General features: G+C 43.6%; 1 protein-coding gene across 1 annotated transcript in view; it reads right to left on the bottom strand.

The window, feature by feature from the left end:
* Positions 1-24,304, bottom strand: part of FMN1 (formin 1) — a 188,643-nt gene that overhangs the window by 144,756 nt on the left and 19,583 nt on the right. Inside the window, exon 3 of the mRNA XM_084844780.1 lies at positions 16,536-16,597. Coding sequence (XP_084700906.1) covers positions 16,536-16,597 — 62 coding nt within the window. The remainder of the gene's footprint in view (positions 1-16,535; positions 16,598-24,304) is intronic.

Below are 24,304 nucleotides of genomic sequence, written 5' to 3' on the forward strand. Positions count from 1 at the left end.
CTATACACTACCATTACTTTTGAATAACTGAAATAGTAGAATAGAACACTGAAAAAAATTCAGGTGCTAAGCCAGTCATTTTCTATAAACCATTAGCACATACACAAAATAAAACTTGTCTGCATATAGTAGAGTTTTTACCTTATATAAGACCATAACAAGGGACATGCTGGATCAGACCACTTTAGCCCAACATTCTGTTCATACAGTGGCCAATCAAATGCCTATGGGAAGCCCACAAGCAGGACAAATAATTTTCCCAGTGTTTCCCAGCAACTAGTATTCAGAGGTAGTATATGGTCATAATGACTAGAAGCCATTGATAGCCTTGTCCTCCATCTGGATAAGAGCAGGATTTTATATTTTCAAAAATAGGGGATCAACTATTGCATGTTTCTTCATCCCAGCAGTCCTTGTTACAGGCCTAGATGCAATTTGAAACCACTGTAGCACCACATAGATCCTAATTTTAATGTTTGCTACTTCCTACCTCATTCCACCTTAAGACTGTGAGTGACTAAAGGCAGACCATGGCTTCAACAGCTAGATTTTGACCTTCCCCACCCCCACCTTCTGTTTAGTCACCATCTAGCCTGAAGAGTTCTTGAGAAATAAAACACTTACACACTATTTTGTGACATTTTGGTGGGACTAATAAAGGTATATAGATTTTCTTTTAGTATTGGTTGTATAATATGTTATTTCTTATTGCTTTTAGACACTATTCATTTTTATTATTACATCGTAGAGCTTTATGGTTATGCTATATGCCAGCATGGCTACATTTAGCAGAAGAGTGTGTTATAAATAATTATAATTATTATAATTACTATCATCAAGTACTAAACACTACCCATTATTCCTGATGTATAGAAACTGATTTGGATCCAGAGCATGAAGGCAATTCTGATCACGGAATTGGGTGATCTTGGATCTCAGCTTCCCTTTTCCCATGCAGTGTCCTGTCCCCAATCTTCTCCAGATTATTGGGGACTTTCCGCAACAGTGTATGGGTAGCATGGGGGCTGGAAAGAGGAACTGGCAAAAATTACCTTCCCTCCCATGCTTTCGTTCACAGAAGCCTCTACTAGATCCATGTCTCTTATTTTATTTTTATTTATTTTATTTATTAAATTTATTAATCGCCCATCTGACTGGTCACCCAGCCACTCTGGGCGATGTACAACCCACCATAAAACAATTTAAAACAATAAAATTTTACCATAATTTTTTTTTTTTAAATACCCTAACCCACCCCAAATGCCTGCCTGAACAACCACGTTTTTAATGCACGACGGAAGCTCATTAAAGAGGGGGCATGACGGAGTTCCCTAGGGAGGGAGTTCCACAGAGTGGGGGCTACCACAGAGAAGGCCCTCTCCCTCGTCCCCACCAGTCTAGCTGTCCTGGCTGATTTATGTATTCCATTTATGTATTCTCACTTCTTGAGAAAAGTGAAAATGTAGCTATCTTTACTACCTGGATGCATATAACAAAGTACCCAGAACAACCTGGATGCATATAACAAAGTACCCAGAATTATGAACAGTGTTAATAAAGAAATAGTTGCATGCATGGGAAATCTGGGTTTTAAAAATTTAAATAGAGATAAAACTGCCTGGTAATATCCCTTGGGGTTTAAAAAAGTGGTATGGAATGTTGGTAAATGAGGCTGCTTAATACGTTTTCAACTGAAGAATATACATTTGTAAGCAAATTAAAATACAGTGGATAATATTCCAGAAGACTTGCATTGGTACTAAGGATTGCGACCTTAATACATTAACACCAGGCTCTATAGTTTAGGCTACAACTGTGTGCACATTTACCTCAGTGTAAGCCCCACTGCATACAGGAAGATTTACTTCTAAATAAACATGCATACAATCAAGCTGTTAACTTATCAGGAAGGCTATTAATGAGTTCTGCTTACACACACCAGATGTAGATGTTGTAATATGCTGTTTCAAACCAAAATGCCAGCTCCATGTTAGTAGCCTAGGGTTAGAAGGTGTTTTTTGCATAGCATGCTTAATATTTGGGGAGCGGCTTTGCATGAGGTCTGGATCCTGGACATTAAAAAAAAGTGGGATTCTTTAGTGTCACTAAAGAGAATCTGACAGTACAGTGGAGCACCACAGTTAGATCCAACCTTACTAGTGAGCTATGGATAGTTGCTAGAAAGTTGCTAGAAATGCATCCAACCCATTTTGATTGGACAAGCGCTATGTGAAACTATTCACCAACTTCTTTCCAAACTCTGCAAAAGAGGCAGGTTCTCTCCCTGGCATCCTTTTATTTTCTTTACCATACATCAAGATTTCTTAGATCCACATATTCTGGGTTCTGGTCAGGATCAAGAATTACCAGGTAAGCCATTTTACTCAGGTTCTGTCCTGTTCTTGAGCAAAGCTCAAGTTAACAATTTTTTTCCTCTTGGCTTAGAGAAGCATGCATCCTACAATGCTGAATTATATTAATTTAAGTATAACCTATAAATTAGGGTGCTGAAAAGCAAAAGAGCACAACCACAAGATTGGTCCCACCAGCTTTCTGGTCCCACATGAAGCATCTTGGATCAACTGACATTTCCAGACTATCTTCAAGGGCAGACACATGTAAAGTACATTACAGTAATCCACCCTGGGGGTGACCAGCCAGATGGGCGATTAATAAATTTAATAATAAATAAATAATAAAATAAAGCATGAATGACTGAGCCCAGGTCTAATTTCTCCAGGTAAGGGCACAGCTGGCATACCAAGTGAAGTTTGGAAAAAGCACCACTGGTATCCAGGAGTACCTTACCAGTTCTGCACCTGTGGGCTACATATCTCTACCCAGATGAGAGTGCTAATTAATTAAATGGATCACTGCCTGAGCCCTAACTGTACGTCACCCACACACACTGTGAAAGGATCTTCTTTAACTGCTGAATGTTATATTCAATTACTCTGCAATAGCCTATACTGCACTGGCTTCTGAGGCAAGGTGCACTAGTAAACACACCATAACAGGTTTTTTATAAAAAAAAATAAAGAAATAAAGAAATAAAATGTAGGGCGCAATCCTATGCATGTTTAGACAGAAAAAAGTCCTACAATTCCCAGGATCCCCCAGCCAGCTGCCGGGAACTGTAGGACTTTTTTCTGTCTAAACATGCATAGGATTGCACCCTTAACCAAGTTAAATAGAATGTTTAACCTTACAATTGATTGCTTTGCACCTTTTAACCACTGCCATTCACACACATTCAGTAACTTTTATTATCTAGTTTCTTTTGCATAGGGTGGGCAAATGCAAAAGAAGACAGGGTTCCTGCACCTTTAATACTTGTGCAGAAGAGGGAATTTCAGCAGGTACAGCTCATCATGCAAGCTACAATTGTTGAAATCTCCTTTGTGTCACAACTTTTGAAGGTCCTCTGTTGCGTCTGGCCACTCTAGAGGCTTGTGTGTGTGTCTGTGTAAAAGTATAAAAGTAAGATAAGCACAACAGTTGCATTTTGTTTCTTTGTGAATTCATTTCTATGCTTATGCACAAGTTCCACAAATGGGAAACCTCACGCTCTTCTTCAGAGCCCCTGCTCCAAGAGCCCATACCTAATGAGGTGAGCTGGGGCTCTGAAGAAGAGCATAAGGTTTCCCATTTGTGGAACTTGTACATTTGTGGAACCACCAGGGAGAGGACCAATTCGCTAGTGGCATCCTCAGTGGAGGCTGGTGGCTCCAATGTCAGTTGGGCAGTGAATCCCTTCTGGGTTTCAGTCAGAACTCCAAAGGACTGGTTCTGACTTGAACCAGAACAGACGCACTGCCCCACTGACATTGGAGCCACCAGCCTCCACTGGGCACCCCACTTATGGAACAGCCTTCCCCATGAGGTTTGCCTGGAGCCATCTTCATGATCCTTGCGCTGCCAGACAAGGACCTTTGTATTTACCAAGGCCTTTTAAATAATGTATGTCTTATAGTCTGGGTATGCTGGGGGCTGGTTGTAAGCTACCAGCCACATCCATAGGTTACGGATAGTGGAATGACCATCAGATATGATGGTTAGCTGCGAGATAAGCAGATATTTCTGATGAATAAGCAGTCGCGGAAAATTGAATGGCAACAATAACAAAACATAGTGGGTAGCCCTTGGGAAAGGCTACCTCAGGAAATGCTACAAGTCCAAAGACGTTGTTGCAACATGGCGAGTTATGCTGCTACTAAATAAGCAGGGCAGCAGCTGAGTCAGTACAAATATGAGTGGAGAAATGGATTCGGAATGGCTCAGCTGAAGAAAATCATGGGCATTAGTCAGGTAGTTGCTATAGTGGTCATGATACCGTGATGAGGAAGGCACTGGGAAACCATCTCATTAAATATCCCTAGTATGATCATTATGGCTACAATGTGTAACAACAACAACAAAGCTGTAATGACAGCTAACTTCCGATAGGAGATGCCACCTTAAGAAGAAGAAGTCTGGGTATCTCAGCTTATCATGTGTGCTTTAATCATGTTTTAGTGTTAACAGTTTTAAAATTGTGTTTATTGTATTTTAATGTTGGCTTTGCTTTGTGAGCCATCCAGAGAACATGTGAGACAGCTATATTCTTCTAGTAAATAAATGTGTCAAGATGTATCCATTCTCCACTCACCTCAGACACTAAGGGTGCAATCCTATCCAGATAGGTGGACGCCTTGGAACTCGGAGGCGACCGCCTATCCAAAGCAGGGCAGGAGAAGCACGGAGGGGATTGTTCCCTCCGCGCTTCTCCTGCCCTGCATTTTCAGCTAGACAGCCGATGGCGGCTGTCTAGACACAAGAGGGCTGAGCGGGGGAGGAGGCTGCTGTATGACACATTGGATGTGTCGTACAGGCATTTCCGTCCTCCCCACCATGAAACGCCCCCAGACACACCCCTCTTGGGCCACTCCACACTCCTCTTGCAAGCGCGGAGGATGAGGCTGTTCCATGCTGCCTCCGAGGCAGCATGGAAGTGCGGGGAGATCGGTTCCCGGAAAACAGGATATCCTATGGCTGTCTAGCTGCTGTCTAGCAGCCAAAGGATTGCTCCCTAAAAGGTTTATTTTTTTTAGAAAGCATCCCCATCATCTCCCCAAACTGAAGACAGAAATGAAGCTGATATACTAGGCAGGCATAGAAACTGTATCTGGTAAACAGGGACAGTTGGAAGGTATGACTAACTCCAATTTTTGTTTTAAATGAAAACTGAAATGTTTGGCATTTTACAAGCATCTTTCTGCTAATGAAAAGTCGCTTAGTCCATGGTTTATATGTTGGACAAACATAAATTAAAATCATCTCTAGTTAACAGGCCAGCAATTTGGGAGTAGCTAGAGAAAAAAGTGTGAGAATCCAAGATAACCTCCCATTATGGGCATGAACAAATGTTTGCTTGGGTGGGCTGTTCTTCAAAATAAACATACTTCATAGATCATACTTTGGGTTGGTTTCTTTTTTACTCCACCATAACAGACTAGCCTCTCAACACTTAAAAAATAGAGTTCTATACTAAAAGTGGATAGTAAAATAATAGAAATGTAAAATTCCTTCAATGTTATCATAGAATGTTATGACCATGCTGTCAGAGAAACTGATGGAACTGTACAGTTTCAGCAAGGAACACCACATGTAGAAAGGCTACCACAATGGGCAACATTAATAAACTAGGTTTTTTTATAATTGATACCAAAATGTCTATCTGTCCTACCGCCCTGACAGTCCTTTCTTTCTTGATTTTTAAAAAGATCAGGGAAGAAAGCAGAACAGATTTACAGGATTGAAACATTATGCTGTCTAACATAATTCAAGCCTCAGGGAAAAATAACTAGGCCTTTCCATATTCATTATCTACAAGTCAAAAATTCATTCTTTAAGAACCAACAACAAACCATAAATGGTTTAAACAAACCATTAATGAACCCAAATTCTGATAACGTATATGTACACACCAAGAGAATCAGAAGCCTTTTCCATTTATGGTGCAATATTTAGCATCGACATCTTGGGAATCAGCGAACTAAAATGGACAAGCATGGGCGAATTTAATTCAGGTGACCATTATATCTACTACTGTGGGCAAGAATCCTTTAGAAGAAATGGAGTAGCACTCATAGTCAACAAAAGGGTGGGAAAAGCAGTACTGGGGTACAATCTCAAAAACAATAGAATGATCTCAGTACGAATCCAAGGCAAACCATTCAACATCACAGTAATTCAAGTCTATGCCAAAGAAGCTGAGGTTGATCGGTTCTATGAAGGCCTACAACACCTTCTAGAACTAACACCAAAAAAAGATGTCCTTTTCATCATAGGGGATTGGAATGCTAAAGTAGGAAGTCAAGAAATCACCGGGATAACAGGCAAGCATGGCCTTGGTGTACAAAATGAAGAAAGACAAAGGCTAATAGAGTTTGCCAAGAGAACACGCTGATCATAGCAAACACTCTTTTCCAACAGCACAAGAGGCGACTCTATACATGGACATCAACAGATGCTCAATATCGAAATCAGATTGATTATGTCCTTTGCAGTCAAAGATGGAGAAGCTCCATACAGTCAGTAAAAACAAGACCTGGAGCTGACTGTGGCTCAGATCATGAGCTTCTTGTTGCAAAATTTCGGCTTAAATTGAAGAATGTAGGGAAAACCACTAAACCAGTCAGGTATGACCTCCATCATATCCCCTATGAATATACAGTGGAGGTGATGAACAGATTTAAGGGATTAGACCTGATAGACAGAGTGCCTGAGGAACTATGGATGGAGGGCTGTAACACTGTTCAGGAGGCAGCAACGAAATCCATCCCAAAGAAAAAGAAATGCAAGAAAGCCAAGTGGCTGTCTGATGAGGCTTTACAAGTAGCTGAGGAAAGAAGGGAAGTGAAAAGCAAGGGAGAAAGGGAAAGATATATCCAACTGAATAGAGAGTTCCAGAGAATAGCAAGGAGAGACAAGAAGGCCTTCTTAAATGAACAATGCAAAGAAATCAAGGAAAACAATAGAATGGGAAAGACTAGAGATCTTTTCAAAAAAATCGGAGATCTCAAGGGAACGTTTTGTGCAAAGACGGGCATGATAAAGGACAAAGAAGGCAGGGACCTAACAGCAGCAGATGAGATTAAGAAGAGGTGGAAAGAATACACAGAAGAACTATATAGGAAAGATCTGAATGTCCCTGATAGCCATGATAGTGCGGTCACTGAACTTGAGCCGGACATCCTCGAGAGTGAAGTCAAGTGGGCCTTAGGAAGCATTAGTAACAACAAAGCTAGCGGAGATGACAGTATTCCAGCTGAGCTATTTAAAATCCTAAAAGATGATGCTGTTAAAGTGCTGCACTCAATATGCCAACAAATTTGGAACATTCAGCAGTGGCCACAAGACTGGAAAAGGTCAGTTTACATTCCAATTCCAAATAAGGGCAATGCCAAAGAGTGTTCAAACTACCATACAATTGCGCTCATTTCACATGCCAGCAAGGTTATGCTCAAAATCCTACAAGCTAGGCTTCAGCAGCATGTGAACCGAGAACTACCGGAAGTACAAGCTCGATTTCGAAGAGGCAGAGGAACTAGAGATCAAATCGCCAACATTCGTTGGATCATGGAGAAAGCAAGAGAATTCCAGAAAAACGTCTATTTCTGCTTCATTGACTACGCTAAAGCCTTTGATTGTGTGGATCACAACAAACTGTGGCAAATTCTGAAAGAGATGGGAGTATCAGACCACCTTACCTGTCTCCTGAGAAACCTGCACGAGGGTCAAGAAGCAACAGTAAGAACCAGACATGGAACAACCGAGTGGTTCAAAATTGGGAAAGGAGTACGACAAGGCTGCATATTGTCGCTCTGCTTATTTAACTTATATGCAGAGTACATCATGAGAAACGCCGGGTTGGATGAAACACTCACAGGTCGGAATTAAGATTGCCGGGAGAATTATCAACAACCTCAGATATGCAGATGATACCACCCTAATGGCAGAAAGCGCCTCTTGTTGAGGGTGAAAGAGGAGAGTGCAAAAGCTGGTTTGAAACTCAACATTAAAAAAACTAAGATCATGGCATGTGGCCCCATCACTTCCGGGCATATAGAAGGGGAAGAAATGGAAGCAGTGACAGATTTTATTTTCTTGGGCTCCAAGATCACTGCAGACGGTGACTGTAGCCATGAAATTAAAAGACGCTTGCTCCTTGGGAGGAAAGCTATGGCAAACCTAGACAGCATATTAAGGAGCAGAGACATCACCTTGCCGACAAAGGTCCGTATAATCAAAGCTATGGTTTTCCCAGTAGTAATGGCTGTGAGAGCTGGACTATAAGGAAGGCTGAGTGCTGAAGAATTGATGCCTTTGAACTGTGGTGCTGGAGAAGCCTCTTACGAGTCCCCTGGACTGCAAGGAGGTCAAATCAGTCAATCCTAAAGGAAATCAACCCTGACTGCTCATTGCAAGGACACAGCTGAAGCTCAAATATTTTGGCCACCTAATGCGAAGAGAAAACTCCCTGCAAAAGACCCTGATGCTGGGAAAGACTGAAGGCAAAAGGAGAAGGGGACGGCAGAGGATGAGATGGCTAGATAGCATCACCGATGCAATGAATATGAACTTGAGCACACTCCGGGAGAGAGAGGAGGACAGGAAGGCCTGGTGTGCTATGGTCCGTGGGGTCACGAAGAGTCAGACATGACTGAACGACTGAACAACAACAACATTTAGCATGTTTACTCAGAAGTAAGTTCCACTGAGCATAACAGCTCTTATTGCCTGGTAAATATGCCTAGCATTGCAGCCTTTGAGTCTTATTTCTAAGCCAAGAAGCCCCAACAGTTGATGCCTTTATTCATAAGGAAAATTATCTACCCTCTGATTTTGGTAGTATTTCATGTGCTTTATTCAGCTTTGCTATTTGGTTTATAAAGCAGCCAAATAGAATTCCCCCACCCCAATACTTTAAGTATGTATGTATGTATGTATGTATTAATTAAATTTATTAATTTAATCTGGCTGGTCATGCAGCCACTCTGGGCGATGTACAATGTATAATAAAACAGTTTAAAACAATAAAATTCTACAATAAAAACATTTTCTAAAATACCCTAACCCACCCCAAATGCCTGCCTGAACAACCACGTTTTTAATGCACGGCGGAAGCTCATTAAAGAGGGGGCATGATGGAGTTCCTTAGGGAGGAAGTTCCTCAGAGTGGGGACCACTTCAGAAAAGGCCCTCTCCCTCGTCCCCACCAGTCTAGCAGTCCTGGCTGATGAGACAGAGAGAAGGCCATCCGAGGCTGATCTTGTTAAGCGGCCTGTCTGGTGTTGCTGGAGGTGGTCCTTAAGATAGGCTGGGCCGGAACCATATAGGGTTTTAAAGGTCAAAACCAACACCTTGAATTTGGCCCGGAAAACAACTGGTAACCAGTGCACTCCTTCAGCCTTTAATCAGGCGAGCCGCTGCGTTCTGCACCAACTGCAGCTTCTGAACCGTCTTCAGGGGTAACCCCACGTAGAGCACATTACAATAGTCTAGACAAGAGGAGACCAGGGCATGTACTACCAATGGAAGCAGATGGTCGGGAAGGTAGGGGTGCAGCCGCCGTATCAGATGGAGTTGATACAGCGCTGTCCGGCTCACAGCTGACACCTGAGCCTCCATGGACAGCTGGGAGTCCAAAATGACCCCCAGGCTGCAGACCTGGTCTTTCAAGGGTAGTCGTACCCCATTCAACACCAGGTCAACATCCCCCAGCCTCCTCTTGTCTCCCACCAAAAGTACCTCGGTCTTGTCAGGGTTCAGCTTCAGCCTATTCCTCCCCATCCAGCCACTCACCGTCTCCAGACATTTGGACAGGGATTCTACAGCCAACCTTGGTGAAGATTTGAACGAGAGGCGGAGCTACGTGTCATCCGCATACTGATGATACCGCACCCCAAACCTCCTGATGATAGCTCCCAACGGCTTCACATAGATGTTAAATAGCATCGTGGAGAGGATGGAACCCTGTGGCACCCCACAAGTGAGTGGGCATGGGTCCGAAACCTCCTCTCCCAGTGCCACCCTCTGGTACCTGCCAGAGAGGAAGGACCGGAACCACCGCAATACAGTGTCTGCAATGCCCAACCCCTCCAGGTGGTCCAGGAGGATACCGTGGTCAACGGTATCAAAAGCCGCTGAGAGGTCGAGGAGAACAACGAAGGAGCATTCACCCCTATCCAGAGTACTCCTCATATCATCTATCAAGGCCATTTCTGTCCCATGCCCAAGCCTGAAGCCCGACTGAAATGGGTCTAGCTTCTTCCAAGTGTGCCTTCAACTGCATCGCCACCACCCACTCAATCACCTTGCCCCAAAATGGCAGATTTGAGACTCGGCGAAAGTTGTTCAGAACTTGGGGATCCAAGGAGGGCTTCTTTAAGAGCGGTCTTATCACTTCCTCCTTGAGGGCTGATGGCATCACTCCCTCCTCAAGGGAGGCTTTCACCACCACCCTGATCCCCTCACCCAGTCTCTCTCTGCAGCCCATAATGAGCCAAGATGGGCAAGGATCAAGTAAGCAGGTGGTCGGCCTTACAGATGAAAGCACCTTGTCCACTTCATCAGAAGGAAGAAGCTGGAACCGATCCCACAAAACCGGTTTGCCACAGGCTGCCTCTTGCTCACTAACTGTATCCACAGTGTGCGGAGTAACACTCCTTATCCAATCAATTTTATCTGCAAGTGCCTTGCCAAGGCCTCACAGGAGGCCTTAGAATGCTCCAGTGGTTCCGGAGCCAGAGGACCAACCAATGGATATTCTATACAATATTCTATACAATACTATTGTATATTATGAATATTCTATATATCCATAATATACAATATTATATTTGTATATTCTATATTGGATATTCTATACAATACTATTCTATACATAGAATGGATATTCTATACAATACTATTCATACTTCTCAGGAATATGCTCCACTGAACTCAATAGGACACACTTCCAAGTACACCTCTGTCAGAACAGACTGCCAGTTTCCCTATCAGAGGTGTGCACCAGTCACAAGATTCAACTTGGCCCCCATTTGGTGCTTTGGAAAACAGCCCAGTTTTGCTCAGACCAATTCGGAGACTATCCACTTCGACTCAGGTACCGAACCCAAGTTAAGATTCATGCCTTCCATTGACTATCATGGGAAATTTTAAAAATGGCTATAACCTTTTGTCTGTTTGACAGAGGTAGATGAAATATGCAGGCATAGGCATGCCTTACAGGGGGGATTACACCTGCTAAATATCAGAAAAATAGGCACAGTGGCTTTGTGCTACCCACCTTTTTCATTTTAATTTTTCAAAAATGGAATTGACAACTTTTTTATTTCTTAGAAGAACTGGATGAAATTTGTATGGATAGTTGCCCCTTCTGAAGGGCTCAAGCTTGCCAAGTTTTGGATGAATAGCCACAGGAGGTGTTGTGCAAGAGAAATTGTTGCTCTTGCACAAAACTTTACAATTTGTGGGTATCCAAAAAAATGATGTGCTTATTCCCCTGTGTTCTTTGTAGAACATTCTCCTGAAAATGACAGAGAGCATAGAGGTGGCCGTGCGTAAGAAAAGTGCAAAGTTTCAGAAGGATAGATTCAGGATTTTATGTGGAAGGAGAGTCCTCAAATGTTGGGGGTTGAGTGATTCCTTTTCCCTTCCCCCTTTCTTTCTTTTTTTTTTTTTTGCCATTTGTATAAAGATGGCACACATCACAGAGGTGTCTCCAGTGTAGGGATTGGACCCAGCACCTCTGCAGATGCACCCCAAGAAGACATGGGAACAGATTCTGAGTCAGACGGGGAGGTGGAAGGTGTTCTAGAGCCGCCAAGGTTGCAGGATGCCAGTGAGAATAACAGTGCAAGAGAGGATGAAGCCCAGTTATTTTGATAACAGCCAGGCGTGGGACTCTGAATGCAGAAGGCCTCTGAATGCAGGCTCCTAAAGATGAGGAGGATGGGGTAGTTATAAGAGACCCAAGGGTTAGGCACCAGTTTAGAAGGGAGGGGCAACTTAGGGTCACAAGACACTCCAACAAACTGGCAGCCAGGGAGGCGACCCCTGGAAAGGCCCAGCTTGAGGGCAGGGCTTAGTAGCCCACTCAGGTTGAGAAGAAAAGCCTGTAGTAGCCAGTGGCAGTTTCGTAGCAACTCTCTTTCATGATGCCTTAACCTAGGTGACTACCTAAAGACTATGCAATCCTGTATTATGCAAAATGTCTTAGAAAAGTCTGTCTCTAACAGATGCATGAGGCTATTGTCTGTAGCCTGAGGCAATGCCTGTTTGCTTGTAGTTTGCATAATAAAAGTAATTGGCTGGAAATGCCACTTGACAGTTTGACAGCAAAGAAAGCCAGGGGCTGGGTGTCTGACACCAGGTAAGAAACCTGAAAAATTTCAGAAAGATAGATACAAGAGATAGGGAGTTATGATGATACAAGGCTAGGGAGTTAAGATGATTGAAAAGCATTTTGTTTTTATTGTGAAGTCCAGCTCCATTGGAAGATCGACCATCTCACAGTCCCATCCTTGCCCTCCACCAAAAGCACAATGATTGGAGAGCCCCTAGTAAATTGTGTCCTGTGCTTAGAAGGTGGAACTGTAAGGGAACAATCCTATCGAGATAGGTGTCCACCTCCAAACTTGGAGGTGACTGCCTATCCAATGCAGGGCAGGCAAAGCACGGAGGGGATCTTCTCCTCCGCACTCCAGCTGCCCTGCATTCACAGCTAAATGGCCGATTTTGGTTGTCTAGCCACGGGACTTCGGAGCAGGATGGGGGGAGGCCGGACAATGCATAGGAACCAACCAATACGTTGTACCAGCACTTCTGCACTCCCTGCCCCCGGGAATGCCCCTTTTTGCCCCATTCTATGCTGCTTTTCCGAGCCCAGAGCCCGGGGACGATCTGCGCTGCCTATGAGGGGGAGGGGAGGCAGTTTTCTGGGAACTGCCTTCAGAGCGTGGGCTCTGAGGTTGGTTCCCGAAAACTGAACAATCCTATGGCTGTCTAGCCACTGTCTAGCGGCCATAGGATTGCGCGCTAAGTCACTCAACTGCATTCCCTCCCTCCCACGCACTCCCTCCCCTGCATTTAGAAAAAGAAAGCAAAAGACACTATATTTGGAGACACACTCTCTGCCTTTCCAAAGCTGAATTGCGAACACAGCTTGGGTTCTGGTCACTTCAGAGGGAAGCCCACTTTGTCTCAGGAAGCACCAGAAATGGTCCAAGGGGCTGGATTCAGCTTGGGCTTGAGCCAAATCCAGTGCACATCCTTAACTCCTGTCACTGCATTTGCAAGTGAGTTTACATGATTCCACCCCCACCCCACTCCCTTTTTATTTTTGGAATTCTTTCTACAAAGGGCTGATACCTTTTCCAATGGAAGAAAAAAGTGTGGCTTTACTTTTATTCCTTTTGTATTCCTTTTATTCCACAATTATAAGCACATTAACCATTGAAAAATTACATGGACTCATGTTGAAAGCTTCTTGTGGAAAAATTGAATATGTAAACTCGCCATAGGATTTTCACAGACTAATCCTAGGCATACTTACTCACAAGTAACCCTCAGTGAGTTCATAGGAGTAAGTTGCCTAGGTTTCCAGAGGGGTAGCCAATTCTCCACCATCCCATAATCAATTTGGTAGTATTTAAGATACCACAAGACTTTGTCAATTATACATACGTTTGCAGCCTCAGTGAGTGTTCTGCTATGATCCCAAATAATAGTTTCCTGGATAGTTATTAGCAATTCAGAACCCATTCATATATGTATGCAGCAAGGACTAATGCTTTCAATTCTTCAGTGTTTGCACATGTTAACACTGATTCACAGCTCCCATTCTCTGCCCGTGTCTAAGTCCATTTGGATTTCTTCAGAGGCTACTTTCGATTGTGCTATCCTTACTTTTACCTTATTAGCCAACCTGAATACTATTTATGACAAATTAGAGCCATTTCTAATTTAAATACAATTTGTGACAAATTGGAACCCTTTTGTGCTCAACTCCATCGGATGACAGCAATCAAAATATGGATCCATTATACATGTAAGGTAGGCCATAAGAATAGGGGATACTGTGAAGAACCTCACCCCTTCCCTGAATTTTCAGTTTTCATTAGAAAAAAAATTAAACCCTGTTACTTGTGGAAATGTAAGGGGTGTGCTGGCAACATTCTACCCAAATGTTCACCAAGTAGTAAACTTTCTCCCACCTTCCACTATTTTGTGGAGCAGAAAGGTGTTGGGATAATTAATACTGGGCTATTCTTTTCAAAATGTTTTATTTTATTAATATTTAATACAATTAAGGGTGCAGTCCTATGCATGTTTAAACAGAACGAAGTCCTGCAACTTTCAACATTCCCTAGCCAGCATGGCTGGCTGGTGAATGCTGGGAGTTTTAGAACTCTGTTCTGTTTAAACATACATAGGTCTGCACCCTAAATATCTTTAAGCTTGTTAGGCTGTCTGTATTTAGATCCTGGATGTTCTGCACTGATGCCCTGCCCACTTCCCTTGGTGTACACTTAGGCCTCCTCAGCAACAACAAATCTGGCTATAGGCCTGGATACAGGACAAGGCAACCAAAGTTAAAATGAATGTACAATATATACTATTGCTTTCATTGTAATATAACATGTGTATGTGTGTGTGTATGTATTCAAATAAACTTAAGTATGAAGTAACATTACAACTACATGTTTCACAATCATCATGGAGGGAAAAAGAGATGCTTAACTGACCTCTAGTGGGGAATATAGAAAATGCATTTCTGTGAGAAATGGTTATCTATATCAGGCAGGGGGAACCTCCAGATGTTGTTGGACTCCAACTTCCATGAGCCTCAGCCAGCATGGCCAATGGTCAGAGTTGCACTGAAGTTGCACTGAACGAAAGAGCTGGTCTTTCAAATTCTGTAGTATATTTAAATTGAGGTGTACTGTCCAGTCCTTCATCCGAAGGGGATGATCTAGGACTGACCTTGTGGAATACTGCTGGATATGCAAATATAGACAGGTGTGAAATAGATGCACATAGATACTGGCTTTTCCATCATGATATGGTGAAAGTATTTAACTGCAATCAGAAAATGGGCAACACGAAGGAAGACTGTGAACGGTTCATGTTATAATCCTATTTTAACCTGGATATAAAGACATCACATGGAAGTGGATTCTACTATTTTTCGCAGAACTGACTCCTATGCTTAGGACCAGATATTGAGTGATGAAGGTGGCATGGCAGAGGTCTCATCTCCTGTAGAATACATAGCTGCTTACCTTGTTTCATTGTCTTCTCTGATCAAATAAGCGTGCAAGTTTCTGAAGCTCTACAAAAACCAGATTGACTAGAGATGATAGCTGGATCAGTGTGCACACTGTGGTGACCATTTCGTGCCGGTTTCAATACTCAGGGAAGAAACCAAACTTTTCTTTCTCCAAACTAAGATGAACTGAACCGCTAGCCAACTGTTAGTCAAAGAAGGGGATTGTCAGGGTGGACACTGAGCCCATAGAATCCCAGAGTAGTTCTGATTCTGAGGAAGAGCAGTCGCTCCTGGGAGAGGAGCGCGCTCCTCTTTCCCAGGGCCCACAGCTGACGGAGATTCCTCCCACCAGCATTCCTAGCTTAGATAGCAGTCCAGGGAGTGACAGAGCGCGGGTAGCAGACTTGGTGGATGCATGACGCCGATGCAGAGAGCGGTGCCAAATACAGGGCGCAGAAAGGAGGCGTAGTGCCCAGTTGGCGCGCAAACAACGGCTGCGCCCAGAGGTTCCAAGGGAAAAGGGGAGGGATTCTCCCTAGTCCTTAAGTTCAGGGGTCTGCCAGTAATTCCCTTTCAAACGGGGACCAACTGTTTCAACTTAGGGCATAGGTACTCTGCTGCTCAGATCTAGTTGCTACCTGTAGAGTTGTTAAGTTGTAAAAGAAGAATAAAGCTTAGAAAGGAATCCCTTTGTCTGTGTCTGGACTTGGCTACTGGATTAGACTGAGAGAGGCCTCCAAGGAGCCCTTGTCAGGGATATACCGAATGCAAATTCATATTCTCCCTAATCTTTATGCATGCGGACGGCCGCATTAATCTCAATAGAATGAGCAGCTGCATATAAATAGAAGAATGTCAAAATGGATCTGCATTCTCCATTGGCACCTCTTGCAGGTAACAGAGTTTTGTGTATAAGAATGATTAAGGGCGCAATCCTATGCCTATTTAGACAGAAAAAGCTCCTACAACTCCCAGCATGCCCTAGCCAGGCTGGGGCATGCTGGGAGTTGTAGGACTTTTTTCTGTCCAAACAGGTTTAGGATTGCACCCTAACTATATCAGCGTGCTTAACTAGATTTATGTCTGACAAACGTTGAAGAGTAAGAGAATATTTTAATAGAAAACATACATAACAACTTCATACAGCATTATACTAATTTATATAACATTTAAAAGAAAAAAACCCTTTTGATGGATTTGAATGAACAGAAATACTTACCTTCAACTTTTCGACTTCATCTTTGTGCTCCCTCTTTAACTGGAAAATAGCAGCATGGTACTCTGTAAAAAAGGAAATAACTTGTTAGATCAATGGTACTAAAGTTACTGAAGTTCTAGCAGCACCACTGATGCTACCACCCTATCTGATATCACATGGTTCTGCGAAAGAAGTGGAAACGAACAGTCAAGTTATAGCATTGTGCTAGTGTCAGTGTCCTGAAGCCGCAAGCATTGGATCAGGCCAATAAAACGTTTTCATTTATTGCTGCTTATTAATTGTATTTAACCTTTTATTTTGTATTAAGTTGCACAAATATTTCCATCTTCTCCATCAGTTCATATCTATTGATTTAAATAAACTCACACGAGCCAAAAGTGGATACAAGGGCTTCCCTCCCTTGCCCAGCAATTATCAAATACTTCCTGTGTACGAGTGCGGTGAGAGGGTGACTGGCATTCATATGGGAGTATCATGGAGCTTAATGGGGCAGGGTGAGCAGCAAGCGTGCACGTGCATTCATGCATGTTGGGTGGCTGGGGTGTTCACAATAGCCCACTCCACATCTAGATGTATCGGGTATTCACAACAGCCCACTCCACATCTAGATGCAATGGGTGGAGGAGGAAGCGGAGTGTGGAGGAGGAAACGGAGACCCACCCAAAGGCCCTGCCCCTGATGTGCTCATGCCTCCTGGTCCCACTGCCAACACATGCTGCAAGCAGGGCCTGGGTGCATGTAGGACAACATTCTGCTCAATGTGCAGACATCAAGGCCACTGGGCAAGTCCCATCTCCCACTTCCTGCATTGGGTATACACACAGAGGAAGTTGTTGTGAACAGCCCCGCAGGGAGAGGGTGTGTGTGTACAGGTGAAACTGAGGAGAGAGAGAGAGAGAGAGAGAGAGAGAATTAAAAACTATTTGCAACATTTTGCAGATTTTCACTTGTTACTAATGCTGTTATTAATATTATCTACAAACTGCCTAAAATTGCACTGGATGCTGCACAAATTAGAAACAAAATAAGGCAACGGGCTTGCAACTTACACAAAATGATAAGGGAATAGGAAAGGAAAGGTTTATTTAACATTTATTAAATGTCAGTTCTATGCTAGGTGCTGGAATTGATATTCACAGTTCACGGAGCTTCCGATTCATGTCAGGCCAACAAAATATCATGGGGAAAATCCAACAAATCAGTTATGTGGATAGAAGGAACACATAAGCCAAGACTAGGGCGGTGGAAGAAATGATTGCTAAGGAAATTGATTGTGACAATAACAGCCTTAAGAGAGTGAAGTGGCTCTATAAATAGCAAGGTGGCAGTTCATGAAGTGTTGTACTAGACCTGCCTTCCCCAATCCAGTTGATTTGGAGTCAACTAATCTAGCAGGATATAAATTTCCCCCATGTTTCCCACCTGGGGTTAGTGTGACTTGTCTACAGGTTACCAGATAAGCTAATCTGCATAATGTTGGAGTCTGCATGTGAGGAGTTTACTTTCTCATTTCAAGGAAAGCAGAAAAAGTCCTGCAAACAGCCTGCTGAAAGCAGACCTTGGCTCTAGAATTGGAATGCACAGCTGTTTTTCTCTTCCTTACAGGTAAGTGAGAGAAAACCTAACTTCACATTAGCTGATGGAGTCTAATTGGCTGTGATCATCCTGAAAAATTATCTTTGGGTCATAGTGTCTAGCTTACTGAGAATATCAACACAGCACTGAAAAATCTTTGTTTGGAATTATTAGGAAGTGGATAAAAAAATAAAACAATTATCATAATGCCATTATGTAAATCAAGATCACATCCACATTTACACTGCTGTGTAAAGCTCTGGGCATCCTATGTTAAGGAGAGTAGTAGAGAGCTAGAAAAGGTCAACTATTAGAGCATTTTCCCACGAAGAAAGGCTAAGAGGTTGTATTAGTCCTTTTAAAAGACACAACAATATTAAACAACAAAACATCCCTCAAACTTAATTTCTGCTACTACTGGGTCCAGAAAATACAGCTAAAATGTTATAAAGTCTCTCCTTTGCTATTTAACAACGTCAGCATTGCACATTGCAGGACACATTTTATTTTAAAATCTTCTATTTAAGAAGGTGTGTTCTTCCCAACCCAGATTTGTACACATTGTCACAAAGGAGATCAAGTTAACATCACATTGATCAACAACCACATTTTCCCCTACATGTGACCTCCACCCATGTGGGGAGGGACAAAGTAGTTTTCTTTTTTAACCCTACAAGTTTAATAGCACCTAGCTGCATATAGGAGGTAAGTAAATCAGATATTTTCTTCCCTTGTAAAATTCTTTCTCCATATCCTAGGGATTAGATCTGTCAGGAGCGCCCTAGCTGCCTCTTGCAGTCCCCACCAATAGCCAACTCAGGACACAGACGATGAGGAACTCTTTCCGAGACTTTATTCCTTTATTACTTTATGACTCTTTCAGAATACTAGTAGCTAGTGCCAAAGCAAGGAACAGCACTGGGGAAAGATAGCTGAGTAGCCTAAGAGTGGCTGGGTGACCAGCCAGATGGGCGATTAATAAATTTAATAATAATAATAATAAGCTCCAGGTAAGGCAGTTGGTGTCTGTTTGAAGGAGAATCACGGGAAGACCCTGAACATATGGGCTAGGAAGAAATCCTCCCTCTTTCCCTTGGGTCCTCGGGACGCGACCATTGTTTGTACGCCAAACAAGCGCTACGCCTCCTTTCTGCGCCTTCCTTCTGTCGTTGCTCCCTGCGTCTGTGCCGAGCATCCAGCAAGCCCCCCTCCAGCGCTCTCTCACTGCCAGGGTCACTATCTATCTCAGGAATGCTGGCAGGAGGAATCTCTGCCAGCTGCTGCGCTTGCGAGAGATGAGTGAGCTCCTCTCCCACGGATTGCTGTTCCTCCTCAGAAGCAGAAGTGCTCTGGGTCTCTATTGGCTCAGTCTCCACCCTGACAAGGTCCTGAGTAGCCTAAGGTCCAGGTAAGGCAGTTGGTCCCCGTTTGAAGGAGAATCACGGGAAAACCCTGAACTTATGGGCTAGGGAGAGATCCTCCCTCTTTCCCTGGGGTCCTCGGGACGCGACCATTGTTTGCGCACCAAACGAGCGCTACGCCTCCTTTCCATGCCCTCCTTCTGTCGTTGCTCCCTGCGTCTGTGCCGAGCGTCCAGCAAGCCCCCCTCCAGCGCTCTCTCACTGCCAGGGTCACTGTCTATTCCAGGAATGCTGGCAGGAGGAATCCCTGCCAGCTGCTGTGCTTGTGAGAGATGAACGAGCTCCTCTCCCACGGATTGCTGTTCCTCCTCAGAATCAGAACTGCTCTGGGGCTCTATTGGCTCAGTCTCCACCCTGACAAGGTCCTGAATAGCTCTTCTGCTAATGGAAGGCTCCTTCCGTTTATTCTGCTATACAGCAGAGGCTCCCAATAGAGAAGGGAATTTTTGTCAATTTCCACTTCCCCCTGCAGCCTGCTGCATCACCTGCCAACCTGTTCTGCGGGGTCTCTCAACCCACCAGTACAGATTTTCTGGGGGATGCAGGGGAAATCAGCAAAAATCACCTCTCCCTGCTTTTGCCAGCAGAAGTGTCATGTGAGCCCACAAGGCAGTTGTCAGCAGCTGTCTACTAAGTATTAATTGTGTCCCTCCACCAACAGAACAGACACCACTGGTGGAACAGATTTCCCCTGTGCCCCTGCAGCACCCTGGCACCTCCCAAAACATCTCTGGGGACCCTCCAGAGCAGATCTGGGGGGGTACAGGAAGTGCAGGAGTGGGGAAAGGAAGAGGAAGTCCTGTTGCGTAAGTGGAAGTCTGCTTACGGGAGAATGGATGTGCCCCATTTCACTTATTTCTGAAACAGTTCCTTGTTCATAATTTTAGAAATTAAAAAATTAGAAGAGGCAATACTGAAATTTTAAAAATGGGAGGACACATTTAAGACCATGGTATCAGAAACTAAAATGAAACTTGTAAATGCTTCATCTACAGAAAAGTGTGGTTATTTAGGAATGAGATCACATCAGAGATAAATCACTGAAGCATCTCAGTATGTGGTGTAACAGGAAAAATAGGGAGAAATGAAAGACAATTTGATGGCTGTCTGAAAGGGTTAGAAAACAGATACACATGGGAAACAAATATGCAAGCCATTTCTTACTTGGACCACAACTAACATGTCAGACATTTAGCCTCAAAGTCAGACATGAAAGAATAATTATACTGAGTCATTCAAATGAATTATAGTATTGGGTCTAGTGATAGGTTCTTCCCCAATATATTTACTTTCAATTAAACATATGGAATAACTCTTTTAGGAGTTTGTAGTAGTAGTGCCAAAGATTATTTTTTTTCTTTAATTAATTTCTATCCTGCCTTTATGCCAAAAAAAGAAGAAAAAAGGATGCTTAAGGTGGCTAATAATAAAACCCAGATCAACAAAATCTGAATTAAACATAGCATAAAACAAATAAATTAAAAACACAACAGTAAAAGTAATAAACAGCACCAATGAATAACCCCTTCATAAGATAAAATTAATGTGTGGAACCCCTTTACCTACAACATCCCTATAGCACAGGAAGTGACATCGCTCCAGTATTCTCCACACACACACCTGGTACAAAGGATGAAGACAGATGTAACAGAGGAAAAGACTGAGAGCCCAAACTGAAACTCTCAGACAAGTGAACTGAGCACTAATTCAAGCCATCACTCTTCTCCCATGCCACCTAACCACTGCTTTCTTCACTTTTTTAATGAAGAGTTTATTAAAAAAAGAATCAACATGACAAGACTGATACATGTATAACAGCAATTAAAAGATGGAAGTATAAAATTGATCTTTGACATCACATTTAACTATCCTGTATTAGTAGAAATGCAGTTTTTAAACGACAGTTCAAAACCCTTACTTTACTGGTATTTATTAAAGAGACAAAACAGGTATGTAGTATAACAGAGGGAAGAGGGAACAAGTAGGCAACAGAATATACTTTGTGGTGCCAACTTCTGCTGGCAAACAGGTAGGCACAAAAATGGCAAAAATCACAAAACATTTCCTGGACATGTGATCACATTATATGTATCCTGAACAAGATGGCACAGTGTACAGTCATGAGCTATAGGTGAAGTTCGTTGTTTTTATCTCTTAGTATTTTCAAGTCCATTTTCTCCTTTGTTATGGGGCCTGATTTAAGAACTTTCTTTACTAAACAGTATTGTATCAGTGATGTGGGCTTTGCCCTGGAATGACCATACAACTATTCTGGTAGAAATTGCTTCATTTTTACCACACTTCCCTCTTGCCTTCTCACTTTATTTACACTCATCTCCTACCATTCTCTGCAGGAAGCAATACAAGTCATTACACAACTGTGGCACTTATCCAATGCACATTAGAGGGCATAACTGGCAGAAAGTTTTGTGCTGTTTTCCCGCCTCCCAGCTGAGGAGAGCAGAGCAGAGCAGAGCAGAGCAAGCTGCTCCAGCTGGTCCAGGGACTACAGAAGCAAGCAAGCTCCCAGAGAGCGAGCGACCAGAGCGAGCGAACAGGGAGAGCAAACAGGAGTTGGCCAGGGGAGTTGCAGTGGTAGAAGAGACAAAGGAGACAAAGGCTAAGAGGTAAGTGGGCTGCAGGAAGCCCAGGGGGCTGCCCTTTATCCTTCTGAGTGGCTGTGAGCTCACCAGGTGCTTCTGAGAGCTCCAACTGAATTGGGTGTGTGTGGCCTGAGTACTCCTAGCAGCTGAGTGGGCGGGAAGCTTCAGTCTATTTCCCGCCTCCCAGCTGAGCAGAGCAGAGCAAAGCAAGCTGCTCCAGCTGGTCCAGGGACTACAGAAGCAAACAAGCTCCCAGAGAGCGAGCAACCAGAGTGAGCGGACAGGGGGAGCAAACAGGAGTTGGCCAGGGGAGTTCGGCGGGGGAAGTCAAGGGGGAGGTCCCTAACATTTTTTTCTTCTTTTTTTTCTTTTTTAACTAACTTTTTTTCATTTGTTTGTCTTGTAACACACACTTCCACACCAGTGGGACTCTGCTTTTAGTAGAGTAGGCACATTTGAGTAGAGTAGAGGAGCAGGCACAGGCTAGTCTGGAACAATCACAAAGCTAGACACAAAAGGGAAAAGAGGCAATGGAAGGACAAGACTCTCCAGTGGTGGTGACCTGCAAAGTGTGTACAATGTTTGTTTTCTTGTCTGAGATCAACATGGCCTACACCTGCAACAAGTGCAAGTTGATCACGCTGCTGGAAGAAAAAGTAAGTGGACTGGAGCGGCGACTGTCGACCCTCCAGGGAATAAGTGAACACGAAGAGTTCTTGGACAGAATGGGGGAACCACAGCAGCAAAGGAAAGACCAGAAGCTTGAAGAGCAACAGCAAGCTGAGGCAGAAGTGGGAAATGCTGAGGTGAAGAAAAATGGAGTAAAGGATACTCCTTGGAAAAGGGTGACAGTTAGGAGAAGAAGAACTAGACGCCAGTCTGCACCAGTGGAAACTGTGGAGCTGTGGAACCGATTCTAGGTACTTGCGGATGAGACTGGAGGATAGCCTGCAGAGGAAGAATCACAGCGGAACCTACATGAGAGTGAGCAAGAGGCTGAAGGTCAGTCAAGAAGAGGCGATGAAACCCAGGCCTACAACAACAAGAAGAGAAGAGTGGTAGTAGTGGGAGACGTCTTGCTGCGTGGGATCAAGACCCAAGTATGTCGCGAAGACCCGTGGACCCGCCAGGTATGTCATCTCCCGGGAGGACGGATTACAGACGTGACTGAAAGGTTGCCTGCACTCATAAAGCCCACTGACAGGTATCCCTTTCTTCTCTTCCATGCAGGAACAAATGATACCGCCAAGTGGAGCTACGAAGAAATCACGTCAGACTTTGAAGCTTTGGGAAGGAAACTCAAGAACTTTGGGGCCCAGATAGTTTTCTCATCCATCCTTCCAGTAGTTAGAAGGGGGATAGAAAGGGAACAAAAAATACTCCGGGTGAATGACTGGCTACGAAGGTGGTGCCGACGAGAGAGATTTGGATTCTGAGACCACAGGCTATACTTCCTGGAAGATGGACTGTTGGCAAGGGACGGGTTGCACCTCACAAAGGATGGGAAGAATGTGTTTGGCCACAGCATGAAGAACTTCATCAGGAGGGCTTTAAACTGAATCCTATGGGGAAGGGAGATGCAAAGTTGGGGGTAACAATGGACGTAGGCGCATGCACTGCAATGGAGAGAACAGCTCTAATAGTGCCCAATAATAGTCTTCACAAACATGTAGGAAGAAAGCCAGACTATGAAGCACATGGTCTTCAATGTCTATATACTAATGCCCAGAGTATGGGAAACAAACAGAACGAACTTGAACTCTTACAGGAGGGAAATTATGACTTGATAGGTATAACTGAGACTTGGTGGGATGACTCTCATGACTGGAATACAGCAATTGAAGGATATAACTTGTTCAAAAAGAACAGGAGGAACAGAAAGGGAGGTGGGGTTGCACTGTATGTGAAAAATACATATCTCTGCACAGAAATACAGGAGGAGGAGCTTGGTAGCCCCATTGAGAGCATCTGGATCAAAATAAATGGAGCAAAGAATAAAAGGAACCTGGTGGTCGGAGTCTACTACCGGCCACCTAATCAAGGAGAAGACAAGGATGAAACTTTTGAAAAGCAAATACCCAATGTCTTAAGGAAGCATGATGTAGTAGTAATGGGGGACTTCAATTTCCCCAATATTTGTTGGGAGACAAATTCTGCAAAACATGGCCCC

This window comes from Heloderma suspectum, chromosome 1 (genome assembly GCF_057233095.1).
Source record: "Heloderma suspectum isolate Gila_16-S chromosome 1, 16-S_ref, whole genome shotgun sequence".
In the NCBI taxonomy this organism is placed as follows: domain Eukaryota; kingdom Metazoa; phylum Chordata; class Lepidosauria; order Squamata; family Helodermatidae; genus Heloderma; species Heloderma suspectum.